General features: G+C 46.3%; 1 protein-coding gene across 1 annotated transcript; it reads right to left on the bottom strand.

Annotated features, from left to right (window-relative positions):
- Window positions 1–7,032: 7,032 nt before the first annotated feature.
- Window positions 7,033–13,518, bottom strand: LOC145524643 (GTPase IMAP family member 6-like). Its single transcript, XM_081537316.1, is given in 4 exon segments — window positions 7,033–9,064; window positions 9,097–9,673; window positions 11,979–12,063; window positions 13,294–13,518. Coding segments are annotated over 4 exon segments (990 nt in total). The 5' UTR covers window positions 13,456–13,518; the 3' UTR covers window positions 7,033–8,898.
- Window positions 13,519–18,101: the final 4,583 nt, after the last annotated feature.

Here is an 18,101-nt window from a genome sequence, read left to right as displayed (position 1 = left end):
TGGTGTTGGAGAAGACTCTTGAGAGACCCTTGGGCTGCACAGAAATCAATCAAACCTAAAGGAAAACGGCCTGAATATTCATTGGAAGGACTGATGCTGAAGCTGAAGGTCCGATACTTTAGCCACCTGTTGTGAAGAACTGACTCATTAGAAAAGACCCTGTTGCTGGGAAAGATTGAAGGCAGGAGGAGAAGGAGACGACAGAGGATGAGATGGTTGGATGGCATCACTAACTTGATGGACATGAGTTTGAGCAAACTTTAGGAGTTGGTGATGGACAGGGAAGCCCGGCATGCTACAGTCCATGGGATCGCAAAGAATCAGACATGACTGAGCAACTGAATTGAGCTGAACTTTTCATAAGCTTTGTATTGCAGATATAAGATTTGTGAGAAAGGATAATGAGATGGGAAAATGTTGTTTATATTTAATTCCTCTTGAGATAATAGTTACCTTTACAGACCTAAAGTTTTGAACAAGTGTACGGAAATGAGTCCTCTGAGACTATAAGTCAGTCACTCCCTGTGGAACAATTTCGAATCCACTGGAAACGGCCTCTGTGGCAAAATTAAACATATACTACGTTTAGGGAATAGAGAGAGAAGGTACATATTCACACTGTCTATAATTTCATTGTCTTTCCTAGGTTCTATCCTTTATTTCCAGAGAAAACACAGAATTAAATGTTTGCTCTCGTGTAAAAACCAGTCCAATCTGATGTGTTAAAGAGCCCCATTAGGGACTTCTCTGGTGGTCCAGTGGTTAAGACTTTACCTTCCAATGCAGGTGGTTCGGGTTTGATCCCTGGCTGGGGAACTAAAGATCCCACATGCCTTGCGGCCAAAAAACCAAAACATAAAACAGAAACAATACTGTAACAAATTCAATAAAGACTTAGCAAAAAAAAAAAAAGAAAGAGCCCCTTTAGATAGTGTTCAGTCTCCATGTAGGTGACTTAGACATTTTCTGCAACCATTGTATTTATTTCTTCCCGTGGACTTTGGATGCCTTACGTGACACTGGTTTGTGGAGAAAGATGGAGTTCTCCAGGCTTCCCAGGTGGTGACAGTGGTAAAGAATCTGCCTGCCAATGCAGGAGATACAGATTCGATCCCTGGGTTGGGAAGATCCCCTGGAGAAGGAAATGGAAACCCACTTCAGTACTCTGCCTGGAAAATTCCAGGGACGAAGGGCTACAGTCCATAGAGTCACAAAGAGTCGGAGACAACTGAGCACACACACAGGCACGTATGTATGGGGTCTCCAGCCTCAACCTCTGTCTCCCCTACTTGCTGGGTGATGTCATAAGACATCTGTCTGTGAAGCCTCTGAAGGCCTGCTGGTCCCCAACAAGAAAGTCCACAAGCTGGTGTGAATGCACGGAGTGAGTTGATTTATCATTCCAGGCAACGCCCTTTCAGGGGCCCCTCAACTGACTTGACTACAGCTCCAGGTGGTCTACATTCTCTGTGGCTGGTCACGATGGCACTTCTATTGCAAAAGCAAAGCCAACCAACAGGGCTTCTTCTACCACCTCTTGGTCATATGGTTACCCCAGCTACAAGAAACACAGTACAATTCAGTATTTCACATGGGTACATTGCTGTGATAAGCAAAATTGTAGTTTTGTTAGTAATGAGGAGGGGACAAATGCTAGTGAGCTGATGACTAGCAGCACGTGCCATATGAGCTGGGGTGAATTTGCCGTACACTTCTCACTCTAGAGAGACCTCATTCTCAACGGTATGGTGAATTCTTTTGACGATTCCCAGCCAAACTATCCTACAGTCCTAAATTCTTGCTCATTCTACACATGAACCAAGGAAGGGACAAGAAAATAGAACCTCAGTGCCCAAGTCTGGTTCCAAAATATAACAGAGTCTTGTAACATATGAAATATCCTACAGATAAACTTTGGAATAAACTACAAAGAACAAATACTATAAAGTACTGGGGAGCCACCAAAGCAGACAGAAATGGAAAGCATTTCCATCCTTGAAACAAGGACCACATAAGGTGACATCTATGCTTGAAAGTTTTTTTCCAGAGGGCACTCCCCAGACCACAATGCAAGAAGTGACCAGAACTTCGCTATCTAATATATATACCTCTTGTTTCCCGAAGCTGGAGAGAAAAGTTCAGGACCATATCTGACTGCTTTATTCCTCTGCCTTCCTGTTTCCTTTCCCCTATAAGAGGAGAGACTGTTCTCGACTCTAATTAGCTGGACTTTTACTGTGTAAAATGTTATTTTCTAGTGACTAAACTTTTTTCTGAAAATTGGAGAAGTGATAGGATATGGACAACCCATTGGTTGACAAGGCTGTCATCTTTTGAAAAAATTTTATTAATATTTTAAAAAATAGTGGAGTCTGATTATTCAGATTTTTCCATATTTTGTGAAGCATGAGCACGCATCAGAGTCACCTGGAAGACTTGTTAACATACAAAGTTACTGAGTGAGTAGACCTGAGAATTTGCACTCCTAACTGTTCCCTGGTATTGCCGATGTGGCTGGTCCTCGACAGCGATTTGAGAGTGATTACTCTGAGCAAATAGCCTGTGTTTGACAAAGAATGGGATAGTGGCTTCAAATTTTTTCAAGGCATTTCCTCTGCTCCAAGTATTACCAGCTAGATCTGGGGTGCCAAAGGCCCTTCTCCCCTCCAGGATTCTGAAGGAAAAGTATACACAGAAAGAATTGAATCTAATAAAGCAAAACACCATATTGTTATCAATATCCTAGGACTCGTTAGTAAAGATGAAGTGGAGATAAAATAGGGACCAGAAACCACAGTTAGGAGTCCTCCTTCTCCTGGAAATGGAAGAGAGCCCAGTCCAGTTCTGCTCAGTCCCTCAGTCATGTCCGACTCTTTGCAACCACATGGACTGCAGCACACGAGGCATCCCTGTCCATCACCAACACCCAGAGTTTGCTCAAACTCATGTCCATTGAGTCAGTGATGACATCCAACCATCTCATCCTCTGTCATCCCCTTCTCCTCCTGCCCTCAATCTTTCCCAGCATCAGGGTCTTTTCAAATGAGTCAGTTCTTCACATCAGGTGGCCAAAGTATTGGAGTGTCTGCTTCAGCATCAGTCCTTCTGATGAATATTCGGGACTGATTTCCTTTAGGATGGATTGGTTGGATCTCCTTGCAGTCCAAGGGACTCTCAAGAGTCTTCTCCAACACCACAGTTCAAAAGCATCAATTCTTTGGTGCTCAGCTTTCTTTATAGTCCAGCTCTCACATCCATACATGACTACTGGAAAATCCATAGCTTTGACTAGACGGACCTTTGTCAGGAAAGTAATGTCTCTGCTTTTTAATATGCTGTCTAGGTTGTCCTAGCTTGTCTTCCAAGGAGCAAACATCTTTTAATTTAATGGCTGCAGTCACCATCTGCAGTGATTTTGGAGCCTAAAAAATGAAGTCTGTCACTGTTCTCATTGTTTCCCCATCTATTTGCCATGAAGTGATGGGACTGGATGCTATGATCTTCATTTTTTGAATGTTGAGTTTTAAACCAGTTTTTTCACTCTCCTCTTTCACTTTCATCAAGAGGCTCTTTAATTGCTCTTCACTTTCTGCCATAAGGGTGGTGTCATCTGCAGATCTGAAACAACAGATATTTCTCCCGCTAATCTTGAAGCAACAGTTAGAACTGGACATGGAACAACACACTGGTTCCAAATTGGGAAAGGAGTAAGTCAAGACTGTATATTGTCACCCTGTTTATTTAACTTATATGCAGGGTACATCATGCGAAATGCTGCGTGACTAAGCACAGCTAAAAGAAGAGCTCATTGACGCAATCAGGCAAGAACTGAGCAAGTCAAACACTGCATAGAGAAGAAAACTAACGAGAGATAAGACTTTCATCTGGGGAAAGAAAAAAGAAAAAAAAACCTACAGAGAACAACTCTTAACAACAACAAGACCCTTACATTTTGTGAGCTCTAAGAAGAAAATGGAGACACGTAGATGGATGGAGGGGAAAACCAACATACTTTGAAAGCCTTCAAACATTACTACTCTGGGGATAAGCTATTTCCCTCCCAGTTTGCTGCTTTTTTCTGACTTTTAAAACAGGATGGAGGAGAGTCGGGTAGGAGTTCCTGTATCAGTTATGCAGAAAATACTAAACCCATCAGGCAAGATGACTATGCATGGAAAATATTTTCATGTCAAGAGAAAATCACACATTTCCATCCTTTGCTAAAATAAAGAGGAGAGAGGCTTAAAAAAATAAAGACATACTCAAAGTGTTACATCAATCGTGTCTCAAGTCACACTTCTCATGTAGCACTAAAGAAAAAGATTTGCAATTTTTAAAACTTTAAGTCCATTGATCTTTGATATTATTTTAAAGGTCTTCTCTGGGCAGTTATTTGGTAAAAGGTCTTTCATGTTTTGTATACATTAGAATTTTTAGTTTTTTCTTTAAAAATTTACAAGAAAACTTTCCATAACCAAAGTAATAATATTTTTCATCATCTCTCCAATTGAAACTTTTTTTTCCATCCAATAATCCAAGCTGTTTTATAGATGGCCCAAGTTCCAAGCCCTGAGTCTGTTAAAAGCTTTCCAGAGTGTTTTTTGTTGGCCATTCAATTCTGGCTTCCGTTACTAGTTTTGTTAAGTCTGTCTTTGATGGCTAAGAGGAAACCTCTTATCAAGCCCTGTATGTATTTACTGAAAAGCTCTCTAACCCCTTTCTTTTTCTGGTTCTTTTTTCTTGGTCTCACTGCACTGCAGCACACTGCAATTACCATTCATTGCGAACGTTGTAAAACATCTTCCAGGCTCTTTTTCTCTCTCCGGGTCCAGTTTTAGGACCTGCTTTGTCATCTCTATTCATTCTGCATCAATATCATGCCTTCATCTTGAAGCTTAAATTTTCTCCATGCTTACTTTTAGCTAAAATTTAATCTGAATCTATTATAAGTAAAATAATCATCAGGATTTAAATTTGATAACCAACTATACGTAGCTCTGTATCACTGTAACCCATGCTGTCTACACAAAGTATTCATAAAAGTATCACAACACTCATTAAGAAGATTGTTCAAAGAGAAACAGTCTTTGGACATCTACTAAATCAGTGATGATGTGCTTATGTTCTGACACTAGAAACGATAAATGTGCCCAAGGTTTACATTGCAATACAACAATAATATGTGACACGACAGTTAGAGTGAAGTGTATTTCTACCCAAACAACAGAACTGTGTTTCACAGTAAAATATTTTACAGTACTTCAGTGTTTAAATTTAAATTAAAACAAATTATGAAATAAAAGTTCGGTTTCCCAGGGATAGCTATATTGCAAATGCTCAATAACCACGTATGGCTAGTGTCTAACATATTAGATAGTGCAATTTCTAGAAAATACTCAAATACTTGGAAATTAAATACATTCTCCTTAATAATCCATGAGCGATAAAAAAAATATCACAAAGAATATGCAAAATATCATAAACTGAGTGATAGTGAAAAGAGAACACCCAAAAAATTATGAGACGTAGATAAACATGTGTAGAGGGAAGTTTTATAACTTTCTACCTTCATGTTAAAAAACAGAAACTTTTAATAGTTTACAGGATATTGTCCATAGCATGTTGTAGAGACTCGGGATATTATTATGCTCTTCTGAAAAATACTGGGTTTGCTCCAGCAGGCTTTTAAATTACTGGTTGATGCCTTTGAACTTAACTTGGGAAGGCATAATGTCGTTAGCAAGGAGCTGTTCCAGTTTTGCTCTTCCAGGGCAAGTCCCTTAGTCCTGAGGTGATCTTTACTCCCACTAGTATTTCAGTGGATTACTTGGTGGACTAGAATCTAAAATTCTGTCTTTGCTGCTGAGGACAACTCCTGGAATCTCTGACCAGCTTATTCATCCTTCCAAAACATTTTCCCTGGACCCTTTAGAGAGCGCAATTCCTGGGTCATCCAAAGCTTTGAAGGCAGTTTTGATGCAGAATTTCTAATGCTCCCACCCATGCCCCTCTGTGGAGATCCCCATCAATACCTACCCGCTCTGGCTGCCCCCAGACTCTATCCTCTTACCCTCAGGTCCCTGTGAATTTCTGCTTGAGCGACATCCCTGGGTCAGCAGGATGGGGACGTGCTCTCGGGGGGAACCGCATACATGTGACAGCCACGCGGTCCCCTGAGTGAAGTGCTGAGCTTCCTATAGCATCTCCCTGTCCTTGGTCACCTCTCAGTGTCTTCCAACAGCTGTTTAAAAATTCTCATTATTTTGAATTTTCTACAGAGTGTATGAAAGTTATTACAGGAGAATTCAGAGCTGGAAAACTTCCCTGAGGTTTTTAGCCACTGCTTTGACCCACCAAGGAGGAAGCAGCCCGTGGACTCACTGGTCACTTCGGATTCTCCAGATCTCTCTCTTTCGTGCTTTGCTCCAGTGTAGGGATTTTTTTGAGAATAATGAATTGCCAAGGTCGCTATTTTCACAGCTTTGGCCAAGACAACCCCCTTTCTTCCCTCTACCCATGACCTCATCCACAGCACCTCTTTCTTTCTGGTACACAGACCATGGGATTTCCAGAAGAAACCAACAATGACGTCTCTGTTCTCTGATGCTCAGGGAGTGATGGTGTGAAGCGACAACTCCCCCTCCTTCTGAAATGCCGTGGGAGGGATTTTCTTGACTTTTAGTAGCAAAGGAGAGAAAACTCCATATTCCATATAATTTTAAGGAATTCCTTTAGAATTTTTAATGAATGATGTGTTTTGAGTGACTTGCCATTTGCCATTTAGTGCCTTGATGTTTTGTGAATGACAGTGCCTGTCATTTGATCAATACTTGTATTTTCTAGGATGAGATCAATTAAGCCAACAGGGTTAAAATGAAAGTACCTGAGTTAAAGATATTTATCTTCTTATCTTAAAGGAAATGGGAATGACTTTAGCTGTTAGTTTAGTGGCTATGAAGTAATGAGTCTATTCACTTAGAAACAAAATGACTTTATTTCATTTATCCTTGAAGAATTTACAGATTCTCCCAGTTTTTTTTTTTTATGTTTCAGATTTTTAATGTGACTTTAAATTTGTTCTTTTCACATTGTGTAAATTTAAGGTGTGCTGAGTGTTACTTTGGTAGACTGGTGTATCATAGTATGGTTGCCATTTTAACAATCTATAGCACATCACATACTTATGCTACAGTATTATTGTCTACATTCAATATACCATACCTTAGACCTCTATGGCTTTTTACTGCTTGTGACAAGTTTGCACCCTGGAACACCATCAATCTTATCCCCTGTGCCTCCACTTCTTGGTAACCACCATTCTCTTCCTTTGTTAAACAGGTTTGACTTTTCAGATTCCACATATTACACAGTACTTGTCCTTCTCTGTCTGATTTATCTTGCTTCCAATTCTCCCCAATTCAGTACGTAAACATAAGACAGCTCCAACTGGAATGCCAACAATGTTCTTTTCAGAAAATTCAACAAGTAATTTTAATTTTCACACAGAAGAAGAAATGCCTGAAAATCACAAAAGAAACACAAAAACGGGGACTGGGGAGGAAATCGGGGGAGGTGGGGGGAGTTCACGTTACAATCAAAGCCACAGGAATCAAGGCGGTATTTTATTCATACAGGAGTTGAGAAGATGGAAGACAAGAAGAGAGGCAAAAATTCTCACAGAAATCATAGCGAATATGAAGACTGTCCATACGATAACTGCTGTGTTTCAGTTCAGCAGGCGATGGATCACCTACTTAGTAAACGGTCTGGCACAAAGGCTATCTTAAGCATACTCCGATGTGTCTCTGTTCTGACTCGCGACCCTTTTAGCTAAAGACCTGCTCCAGCTTTCCCAGGGGTCCTCTGGGTGAGGACGAGATGACGCCCGAGTGGCAGGACTCTCCCAGGCCCGCAGGCTGCTCCCGAGGACGTTCACCTGGTCTCCTGCTTGTTTCTTTGCAGCTTCCCTTTCTTCCTTCCACCTTCCATTCTACACCCCCAAACCCCTGGCTAGAGAACCCGCCTACATGCCCAGACGCTCCTCACTTTCTCCCCTCTCTCAGGGGAGAAGGGACAGGGTTGCAGGTCAGGCAGAGGCCGGGCTGGAAGTCTCCTCTGCTCTCCATGCGGGAGGGTGGGCATCACAGGGGCGGTGCCAGGTGTGTGACGTCCCTGGTCCAAGCCTCCCTGGGAAGAGCTCCTCCGCTGCCCAAGCCCACTTGGACCTCTGGGGCGGGTCCCTGACCTGCAGCCAGGTCTAGGCCCCGTTTCCTGAGCAGACCTGGCCCCTGGATACCCCTGCCCTGCTCTGCTCCTTCCCACGGGGCTCCCGTGCTGCGGGTGGTGGCCTCTTTCAAGAGCGAATCAAGAGCAGCTCCTGGTGGCCCTCCCCCGCTTCTAGTTGCCTTCTCCTCCCCAGCCCAGAGCCTGCCCTGCCCCACATGGCGCAGGGCCTTAAAAGCCATCGTGCCTGCTCTCTTAACGGGCACGGACACAGCCCAAGAGACGCAGAGTTGCCGGTCCACATTCCACGCTGGTCTGCTGCATCAAGTTTTAAGCCGAGACTCCAGTGGCCCGATGCTGCCGGGTTCCACGGAAGAATGGAGCGCAGGCCCGCCTCAGGAGGCTTTGCTTCTCTCAGAGTTCTGTTGCAGAGAGGGAACGCCCGAGACACGTGAGGATGGGCTGGGGGCGCAGAGCAGGAGGGGATCTTGTTCTGGAAGCTGTGATGAAGGCCCTGAGAACTCAGGAGCCCACCCACCTCCTCTCGCCTGACCAGATGCGGCCTTGGAGACAGGAGGGGCCAGGGACCCCTGAGATGGAGCGGGCAGCTGAGGGGCCTGGGAGCTGGACTATGGGCCCAAGGGAGGCAGGCAGGAGGCCGCGGAGGTGGGCGCCTTAGATGGACGCGCTCGGGAGTTGGCCTCCAGCTTGCTCAGGCTCCTTCAGGATGCGCCGCAGGCCCCGTAGCCAGGACTGGTCCTCGCGCCCCTCCTCGGCGCCCGGCCACCAGTGGCCCCAGCTCTCACTGGGCGCGGTGCGGGGGTGAGGGGCGACCGGGGGGCTGTAGGGGCGGCCCTCGTGCTCCCACAGGACCCCTTGACCTGCCGCATGAGCTCCCTCAGCTGGGCCTCCTGCACGGCTCCGTCCCCCTTATTGTTGAAGCTGCAGTGTCTCCGCCCGCAGACGGAGTCCAGCTCCACCAGCGCCCGGTTGTCAGTCTCCCGCAGGTACGTGTCCAGCGAGCCGCTGTCCAGGTCTTCGTTCCGCGTGAACACCAGGACGGTCCGGGCCAGGATGCCCGCCCCGAACACCTCCTGGAGGCGCCTGGTCACCTGCTGGTCCTCCTCGGTGAACCGGCCAAGCTGGGTCACCAGGAGCACCGCGTGTGGCCCCGGCGGGGAGCGGGCGCCGGCCTCACGGATGCCCTGAGCGGTCCCCCGCGGCGCCACCCAGAGGGACAGGATGTCGGGGGTGTCGATGACCTGCAGCTCCCTCCCTTCCCACGCTCAGCGCCCCTGTTGGAAGGCCTGGGTCACCGGGCGAGCGCTGAGCTTGGACTCGAACACTCTCCTCCTGAGGATGCTGTTTCCCGTGGCGCTTTTCCCGCTCCCAGATTTTCCCACCAGGATGAGCCTCAGCGTCTGCGGGGTCCCTTCATCCCCTCGCAGCCCTGGAAGCATCAAGAGAAGGTGGAGGGCCGCGGTTAGAGCCCGACCCCGCTTTAGCCTCCCCGTGGGCAGACGGTCTGGGTGGGGACAGGACAAAGGAAGACCAGCGTCTGCATCCGAGATATGCCCTAGGTTCACATGCTTTCCTTGCTTTTCTCTTTTCTGAATTTTTTTGTGGAAAATTAAGGTAGAAAATACATAACATAAAATGCTTAAACCATGTTTAGGTGTAGCCTTCAGTACATTCACATTGCTGGGAGTCATCACTTGGGTGGGCATCTCAAGAACTTTCCATCTTCCGGAATAACACCCTGTCCCCACTAGACACTAACTCCCCATCCTCCCTCCCCCAACACCTGATGTCCACTGCTCTGTCTCCATGGGTTTGACTGTTGTAAGCACCTCATATTACTGGAATCAGGCAATTTTTGCCCTACTGTGTCTGGCTTGTCCACTTTGCATAATGTGTTCAAGGTTTATTCATGTTGGAGCAAGTGTCAGAACTGCCTTCCTTTTTAAGGCTAAATAATATTCCACTGTAGATGTAGACCACATTGTGTTTATTCATATATATATGGATTTGGTGGGTTATTTCCACTTTTTGCTATTGTGAATAATGCTGCTATGCACCTCGGTGCACATATATTCACTATCTGTTTCAACTCTATGGGGTATATTCCCCAGAAGTGGAACTGTGGAATCATATGGTAGAACACCACATTTTATGCTTCTGTTTTGAAAATTCTTCTTGGGCCACCTATTCCCCCCAGGTGGGATCATCCCATCATGAAATGGCAGCCGGAGCTTCCTCGAGCACCTCTGGTTGGAGAATCTTCTCAGGAAGATGGTGAAGTTGGACGCACACAGCCTCTGTGTCCGTCCTCTCCCTGCCGTGATTGAACACGCCACATTACCTTCACTTTTCCCAACAAGGAGTGTTGCGAGGGTGGGGTCCTTTCAGCCAGACCACCAGCTCCACAGCACAGCTCACGCTGGGGTCACAGTCCTAAACTCCACTACTGAAGTTTGGGCTGGACACCCTCACCCAGGAGAATATCAGAACCATCAGCTGAGAGTAGATGTTTCATGCCCATCTAATACTGAGGACCACACATCTAGATTTTAGAAATGACCGCGGCTGGAGGGCCCAAAGGGAATTCCCTTCTCCTGGCCTTGCAGGTCCCAGGACCCACAGCACATAGAGAAGCACCAAACTCTAGCTGATTTCCAGTCTGTCCCCAGGGAAGACATTGCTGTGTCTCAGTGCAGAGGCCTCAGCCTCTTGAGCCCAGGACTGGCACCATCTTCTTCCAGCTCTCCCCAGCAGGGGTGTGTTTCCCCTGCCTTTTCCCTTGGTGGGCAGACCCACCCAGCAACTCCCACTGGAAGATAGCGGCTCCCTCCCGCTTCTGCAGCTGACCTGAGTGAATGACTGGGAGTCCCGCAGAAAAAGAGAAGGGCAAAGTCCGTCTGTACTCTCGGATGCAAAGCTGGAGGAAGACAGTGGTCTCCCATCTGGGCAAGCCTGGAGACACTCATGCCATGCCTTTGGACTTAAAAGCCAAATACATTGAGCACGGAAGAGGAATTTTAAAGTAATGCTTAACCCCGATTGCTGCAAAAAGGGTAAATCAGGTGTGAACACTGGGACTGTCGCTTTCCTATGCAGCTTAATATTATGGCTTTCTCCCAATGGCTCAGGCCAATGAAGTTTGTCTAATAAAACATAGTTGTGTGTAAATGCATAATAAATTGCCAACCAATTCCTTTATCCAGGAGAGTGATGGATTTCCAGCATTCCTAAATTCCTAAGGTCTGTCTCCCCAGGTTAGATGTCAAGTTGAGCCCATGAAAGTGAAGCCCCTGACCCTGATGGAACAGCTTCTGGGGGAGAGAGCCCCTTGGGAAGACAGAGCCCAGACCTGCGGGCCCTTGATTGCATCCTATGTGTTCACTAGTGCTTTGCAGCCCCTGTGGTCCTGAGAGTCTCACAGTAGAGCCAGCGCAACACCCACCAGGGGCCTGGGGCGAGTCGTCTGTCACACCCACGAACACATCCTTCCTGACACTCAGTGAAGGGGCAGTGGCTGTGGTCTGTCGCCCCCTGTGACCCACAGCAACATCAGGGACCCTCCCCTTCTGTCTGGCTGGGGTGAGGGGAGGCCCAACCCAATCGCCCAGTGATGGCCACCCTGGTGGGCAAATCTCTGACGGGGGGACTCCCGCTGCCCCTCCCAGCACACCACCTGCCCCTCAGGCCCCAGCCCCGCCTCTCTCAAGTTCATGTCTGCTAGAAAGTTGTTTTACCTCCTGACCCATCTGGAGAAGGATCCTGAGCCGTGCCTTCTTCAGGTTCCTCCGGGAGAAGGATTTCGAATTCTTCTTCCTCCATCTAGAAAAAAAATCATCATGTGTCTTATCGATGTTTCCTCCGAGCTCTCAGAGGCTCCTGACTTTTGCCTTTCTCTTGCCCATGGAAGCTATTTGCATCAGTCTGTTGGCATGGGACTGGGTGAGGGGGCATCTGAGACACCCGCTACCTCCTTTAGGGACTCTGTTTCCCCTGCCTGTGGTCTCCATTTGCGGGGGGGATTCTGTGACGGGGAGAAATGACCAGAGACACATCCTGACGGGCACTGTCCTGGGAGCAGTGGCCAGTGTGCCAGGTGGAAGTGAGCAGGACGTTGCCGGAGGGGCTGGTGAGGGGCTCATGGGGCCAGAACGATCTGTGGGGGGAGCCTGGCAGTGAGGGCCACACAGGCCGAGCGCTGGGCGGTGAGGAGGGAGGCAGACATGCACAGGCTCCCTCTCCACGAGGGGTCCAGTCCTGCCAGGAGCCCCGGGTCCTCGGCGCTCAGCTCCAGGCCACCGACTCGAGCAGTCACGGTGCCGGGGCCTCCGTGTCCCCGGAGATGTGGATGCTGAGTCCAAGCTACACATTCCTGAGATTTTGTCCCCCTGGAAGATTCCAGGACATTTTATGATGTCTTCTAGAGCAATTCCCAGTCCTCTTTGCCAAGGAGGGCATTGCCACCCACCAGGAACTCCTGTCATCCACTCTCAAGCCCAGAGAGCTGTCTGCCCAGCCCCCGGCCGCCTCACCCCAGACCCTGCCCGACAGGGCATCACCACACATGTGCCACGCGCCAGTGTTTGTCTCCAATATGGAGCAGATCTGTCGCCTTGTGAGGTTTCTCAGGAGAAAAGTAAGACTCACAGAGCGTCCTGCCCAAGGGTAAGCGGGGAGCACCAGACAGAGCTCAAAGGCTGCAAGGTCCTCCTGATTCCCCTGGCTCCTCCTATTGCTCCTGAAACAGGTACACACACACAGACACTCTCACAAACACACACTCACACACACTCACAAACATACAAACACACGTATAAACATACATACAACACAAACAAACACAACATACATGGAAAATATACATATATTCATCTATACACAAATAGATACACACAACATACACACATACACACCAACATAACACACACATATACATACACATATCACACAAACACACTATGCACAGCACTCCTACAACACACCCTCAAGCACAATACACACACAAACACAGACTCACACACACAGGCACAGTCACCGCGGCCTTGGACTTACCGCCCCGCTGTCCGTGGGGCAGGAGGAATGCCCATGTCTTGCATCTCCTGGGGCCGTGTGCTCTCCTGAACTCTCTGTTTCTCCTTTTAGAGCTGACACACTGCAGGCTGAATGGAGGAGATCAGCGACAGTGCCCCAGACGTACACACACATAGAGGACATGGCGGATATTTTTCAGTAATACGTGATCCAGAAGCTCAGCTCAAGAACTGCCCTTGAGAGTGCAGCCGTCAGCCCTGAGAAGAGGGAAGAGAAAGTGGGGGAGCACCCCGGCCAGGGCCCCCAGAAGCAGAAAGCTCTGTGGGCTGCGCTTTTCTGCAGCCCTGGTGGCGACCCCGTCCAGTGTTCTCACCTGGAAAACCCCATGGACAGAGGAGCCTGGCAGGCTGCAGTCCATGGGGTCACAAAGAGTGGGACACAACTCCGTGACTTCACTGGTAACATCAACAGGGACACGAGTGTTGTTACTACTTTGATCCTGAATTAGGACAACTGGAACTCAGAGGCTTAAACCAAAGCAGCAGCTCTTTCAGAAAACGTGCTGCCAGCAGAGTGATTTTTTACTGATTTCCTCCCGTTTTGAGAATTCCCCTTCCTGCAGACATCCTCTGTCTTCTCCATCATGACACATACTCACTGACTCTCTTCCTCCCCCAGCTCCTCCTTCAGCAGCTCCATTGGCTCCAGGGTCGCCAGTATGCTGACCCTAGATCTTGAGACTTGTCACCTCCATAATCCCATGAGCCACATCGGCCAATTCTTTACAATAACTGAGTGTCTCTCTATACTTCTGTGCTGCTGCTGCTGCTGCTGCTAAGTTGCTTCAGTTGTGTCTGACTCTTTGCGACCCCATAGACAGAAGCCCACTAGGCTTCCCTGTCCCTGGGATTCTCCAGGCAAGAACACTAGAGTGGGTTGCCATTTCCTTTTCCAATGCATGAAAGTGAAAAATGAAAGTGAAGTCGCTCAGTCGTGTCCTATTCTTAGTGACCCCATGGACACAAAATCCTCCATCAATGGGATTTTCCAGGCAAGAGTACTAGAGTGGGGTGCCATTGCCTTCTCCACTATACTTGATGTATCCACACACATTCTGTGCCTTAACATTCCAAGATCTGTGTCACATCAGAGTCTGGGTTTAAGGTTTGTTTTCTGTGTTTTCTCCTGCCTTTAGCACATCCTGTAATGTTGCTGAAAGCTGGACATGATAATATCAGTTCAGTTCAGTCGCTCAGTCTTGTCCATCTCTTTGAAACCCCATGAACCCCAGCACACCAGGCCTCCCTGTCTATCACCAACTCCCAGAGTCCACCCAAAACCAAGTCCATTGAGTCGGTGATGCCATCCAACGATCTCATCCTCTGTCATCCCCTTCTGCTCCTGCCCTCAATCTTTCCCAGCATCAGGGTCTTTTCCAATGAGTCAACTCTTCCCATCAGGTGGCCAAAGTATTGGAGTTTCAGCTTCGTCATCAGTCCTTCCAATGAACACCCAGGACTGATCTCCTTTAGGATGAACTGGTTGGATCTTCTTGCAGTCCAAGGGACTCTCAAGAGTCTTCTCCAACACCACAGTTCAAAAGCATCAATTCTTCAGTGCTCAGCTTTCTTTATACTCCAACTCTCACATTCATATATGACCACTGGAAAAACCATAGCCTTGACTAGACGGACCTTTGTTGGCAAAGTAATGTCTCTGCTTTTTAATACGCTGTCTAGGTTGGTCATAACTGTCCTTTCAAGGAGTAAGCATCTTTTAATTTCATGGCTGCATTCACCATCTGCAGTGATTTTGGAGCCCAGAAAAATAAGGTCAGCCACTGTTTCCACTCTTTCCCCGTCTATTTGTCATGAAGTGATGGGACCAGATGCCATGATCATAGTTTTCTGAAAGTTGAGCTTTAAGCCAACTTTTTCACTCTCCTCTTTCACTTTCATCAAGAGGCTCTTTAGCTCTTCTTCACTTTCTGCCATAAGGGTGGTGTCATCTGTATATCTGAGGTTATTGATATTTCTCCCGGCAATCTTGATTCCAGTTTGTGCTTCCTCCAGCCCAGTGTTTCTCATGATGTACTCTCCATATAAGTTAAATAAGCAGGGTGACAATATACAGCCTTGACATACTCCTTTTCCTATTTGGAACCAGTCTGTTTTTCTATGTCCAGTTCTAACTGTTGCTTCCTGACCTGCATACAGATTTCTCAAGAGGCAGGTCAGGTGGTCTGGTATTCCCATCTCTTTCAGAATTTTCCACAGTTTATTGTGATCCACACAGTCAAAGGCTTTGGCATAGTCAATAAAGCAGAAATAGATGTTTTTCTGGAACTCTCTTGCTTTTTCAATGATCCAGTGGATGTTGGCGATTTGATCTCTTGTTCCTCTGCCTTTTCTAAAACCAGCTTGAACATCTGGAAGTTCACAGTTCATGTATTGCTGAAGTCTGGCTTGGAGAACTTTAAGCATTACTTTACTAGCGTGTGAGATGAGTGCAATTGTGTGGTAGTTTGAGCATTCTTTGGCATTGCCTTTCTTTGAGATTGGACTGAAAACTGACCTTTTCCAGTCCTGTGGCCACTGCTGAGTTTTCCAAATTTGCTAGCATATTGAGTGTAGCACTTTCACAGCATCATCTTTCAGGATTGAGATAGCTCAACTGGAATTCCATCACCTCCACTAGCTTTGTTCTTAGTGATGCTACCTAAGGACAACTTGACTTCACATTCCAGGATGTCCGGCTCTAGGTTAGTGATCACACCATCGTGATTATCTGGGTCATGAAGATCTTTTTTGTACAGTTCTTCTGTGTATTCTTGCCACCTCTTCTTAATATCTTCTGTTTCTGTTAGGTCCATACCATTTCTGTCCTTTATTGAGCCCATCTTTGCGTGAAATGTTCCCTTGGTATCTCTAATTTTCTTGAAGTGATCTCTAGTCTTTCCCATTCTATTGTTTTCCTCTATTTTTTTTTTGCATTGATCGCTGAGGAAGGCTTTCTTAACTCTCTCCTCTATTCTTTGAAACTTTGCATTCAAATGGGTATATCTTTCCTTTTCTCCTTTCTTTTTCACTTCTCTTCTTTTCACAGCTATTTTTAAGGTCTCCTCAGACAGCCATTTTCCTTTTTTGCATTTCTTTTTCTTGGGCATGGTCTTGATCCCTGTCTCCTGTACAATGTTATGAACCTCTGTCCATAGTTCATCAGACACACTGTCCATCAGATCTAGTCCCTTAAATCTATTTCTCACTTCCAGTGTATAATCATAAGGGATTTGATTTAGGTCATACCTGAATAGAAAATAGATGGGCAAACATTGGAAACAGTGGCTGACTATCTTTTTGGGCTCCCAAATCACTGCAGATGGTGATTGCAGCAATGAAGTTAAAATACCCTTATTCCTTGGAAGGAAAGTTATGACCAACCTAGACAGCATATTGAAAAGCAGAGATATTACTTTGCCAACAAAGGTCCGTCTAGTCAAAGCTATGGTTTTTCCAGTGGTCATGTATGTATGTGAGAGTTGGACTAGAAAGAAAGCTGAGCGCCGAAGAATTGATGCTTTTGAACTGTGGTGTTGGAGAAGACTCTTGAGAGTCCCTTGGACTGCAAGGAGATGCAACCAGTCCATCCTAAAGGAGATCAGTCCTGGGTGTTCATTGGAAGGACTGATGTTGAAGCTGAAACTCCAATACTTTGGCCACCTGATGGGAAGCATTGACTCATTGGAAAAGACCCTGATGCCAGGAAAGATTGAGGGCAGGAGGAGAAGGGGACGACAGAGGATGAGATCGTTGGATGGCATCACCGACTCTATGGGCATGGGTTTGGGTGGACTCTGGGAGTTGGTGATGGATAGGCAGGCCTGGCATGCTGCGGTACATGGGGTCATAAAGAGTCAGACACGACTGAGCGACTGAACTGAACTGAACTGAAAGCTAATGTTTCCCCTGGTTTGGCTTATTTTCTGGATAGTTCAAGTTAATTTATCTGTCTACTGATTACAGTGATCACGTCATTGGCTCCAAAACTTGAGTTGAAATGAGAATGAGCCACATTATATTGATTAATTTCACTTCTGATTCATACTATGCATAAGGATCTCCTATCTAACCTATATATATATATTTGTATCTAACCAATATTTGAACTGAGAAAGGTATAAGACTCCAATTTTAAATGGTTTGACTTCACTAGCAGGGCCCAATAGGATAGAAGAATTTCTCATTATTTTCTTGGCCCTTGTCCACTTTTGCTTTCTTAGGGAAAAAAAATACTGTGATGGGAAAGGATGGAGTTTTCAAGATAGACAATTTATTGTTTCCCTTAGGAACATATGGATTCCAATCTATTTCGATAGCCCACGTTGTTGTAAAATGATCATCTAATTTTGCCTCCACTTTGCAAATAGTGTCTATGACAAGCCAACACCTGCAAATGTTTGTATCCAGACCATGTACCCTAGGTATAGAAGATTCCTCAGCTCTCTCCTCACTTACAAAAGGCTCTTTTATATCCAGAATTCAGTTCCTCAATGCTTCTTTGCTTCAATCATCCTTTGACACAGAGAAGTTATATTTTCATTCTGTCCAATTCTTGTTGTCAGCGTAGAAGCTGAAGGTTTTTGAATCTTTCTCCAACTTAACCAGAAGTAAATATCATATTCTTTGTTCTGGGGCAGGAGGCACTCTGGACTTATTTTATATGGAAGAAATGCCACAGGGTAAGAAGTAATTGACGTTTAGATCACTAAGCTATTCTATTCTAGAGGGAGACTCGGGCCTTGGGGTCCTACAAGATATTTGGTGTTGGGG

The sequence above is a fragment of the Giraffa tippelskirchi genome, chromosome 10, assembly GCF_054371585.1.
Source record: "Giraffa tippelskirchi isolate mGirTip1 chromosome 10, T2T-mGirTip1v1.2.pri, whole genome shotgun sequence".
Classification (NCBI taxonomy): domain Eukaryota; kingdom Metazoa; phylum Chordata; class Mammalia; order Artiodactyla; family Giraffidae; genus Giraffa; species Giraffa tippelskirchi.
This window is presented reverse-complemented; position numbering and strand designations above follow the sequence as displayed.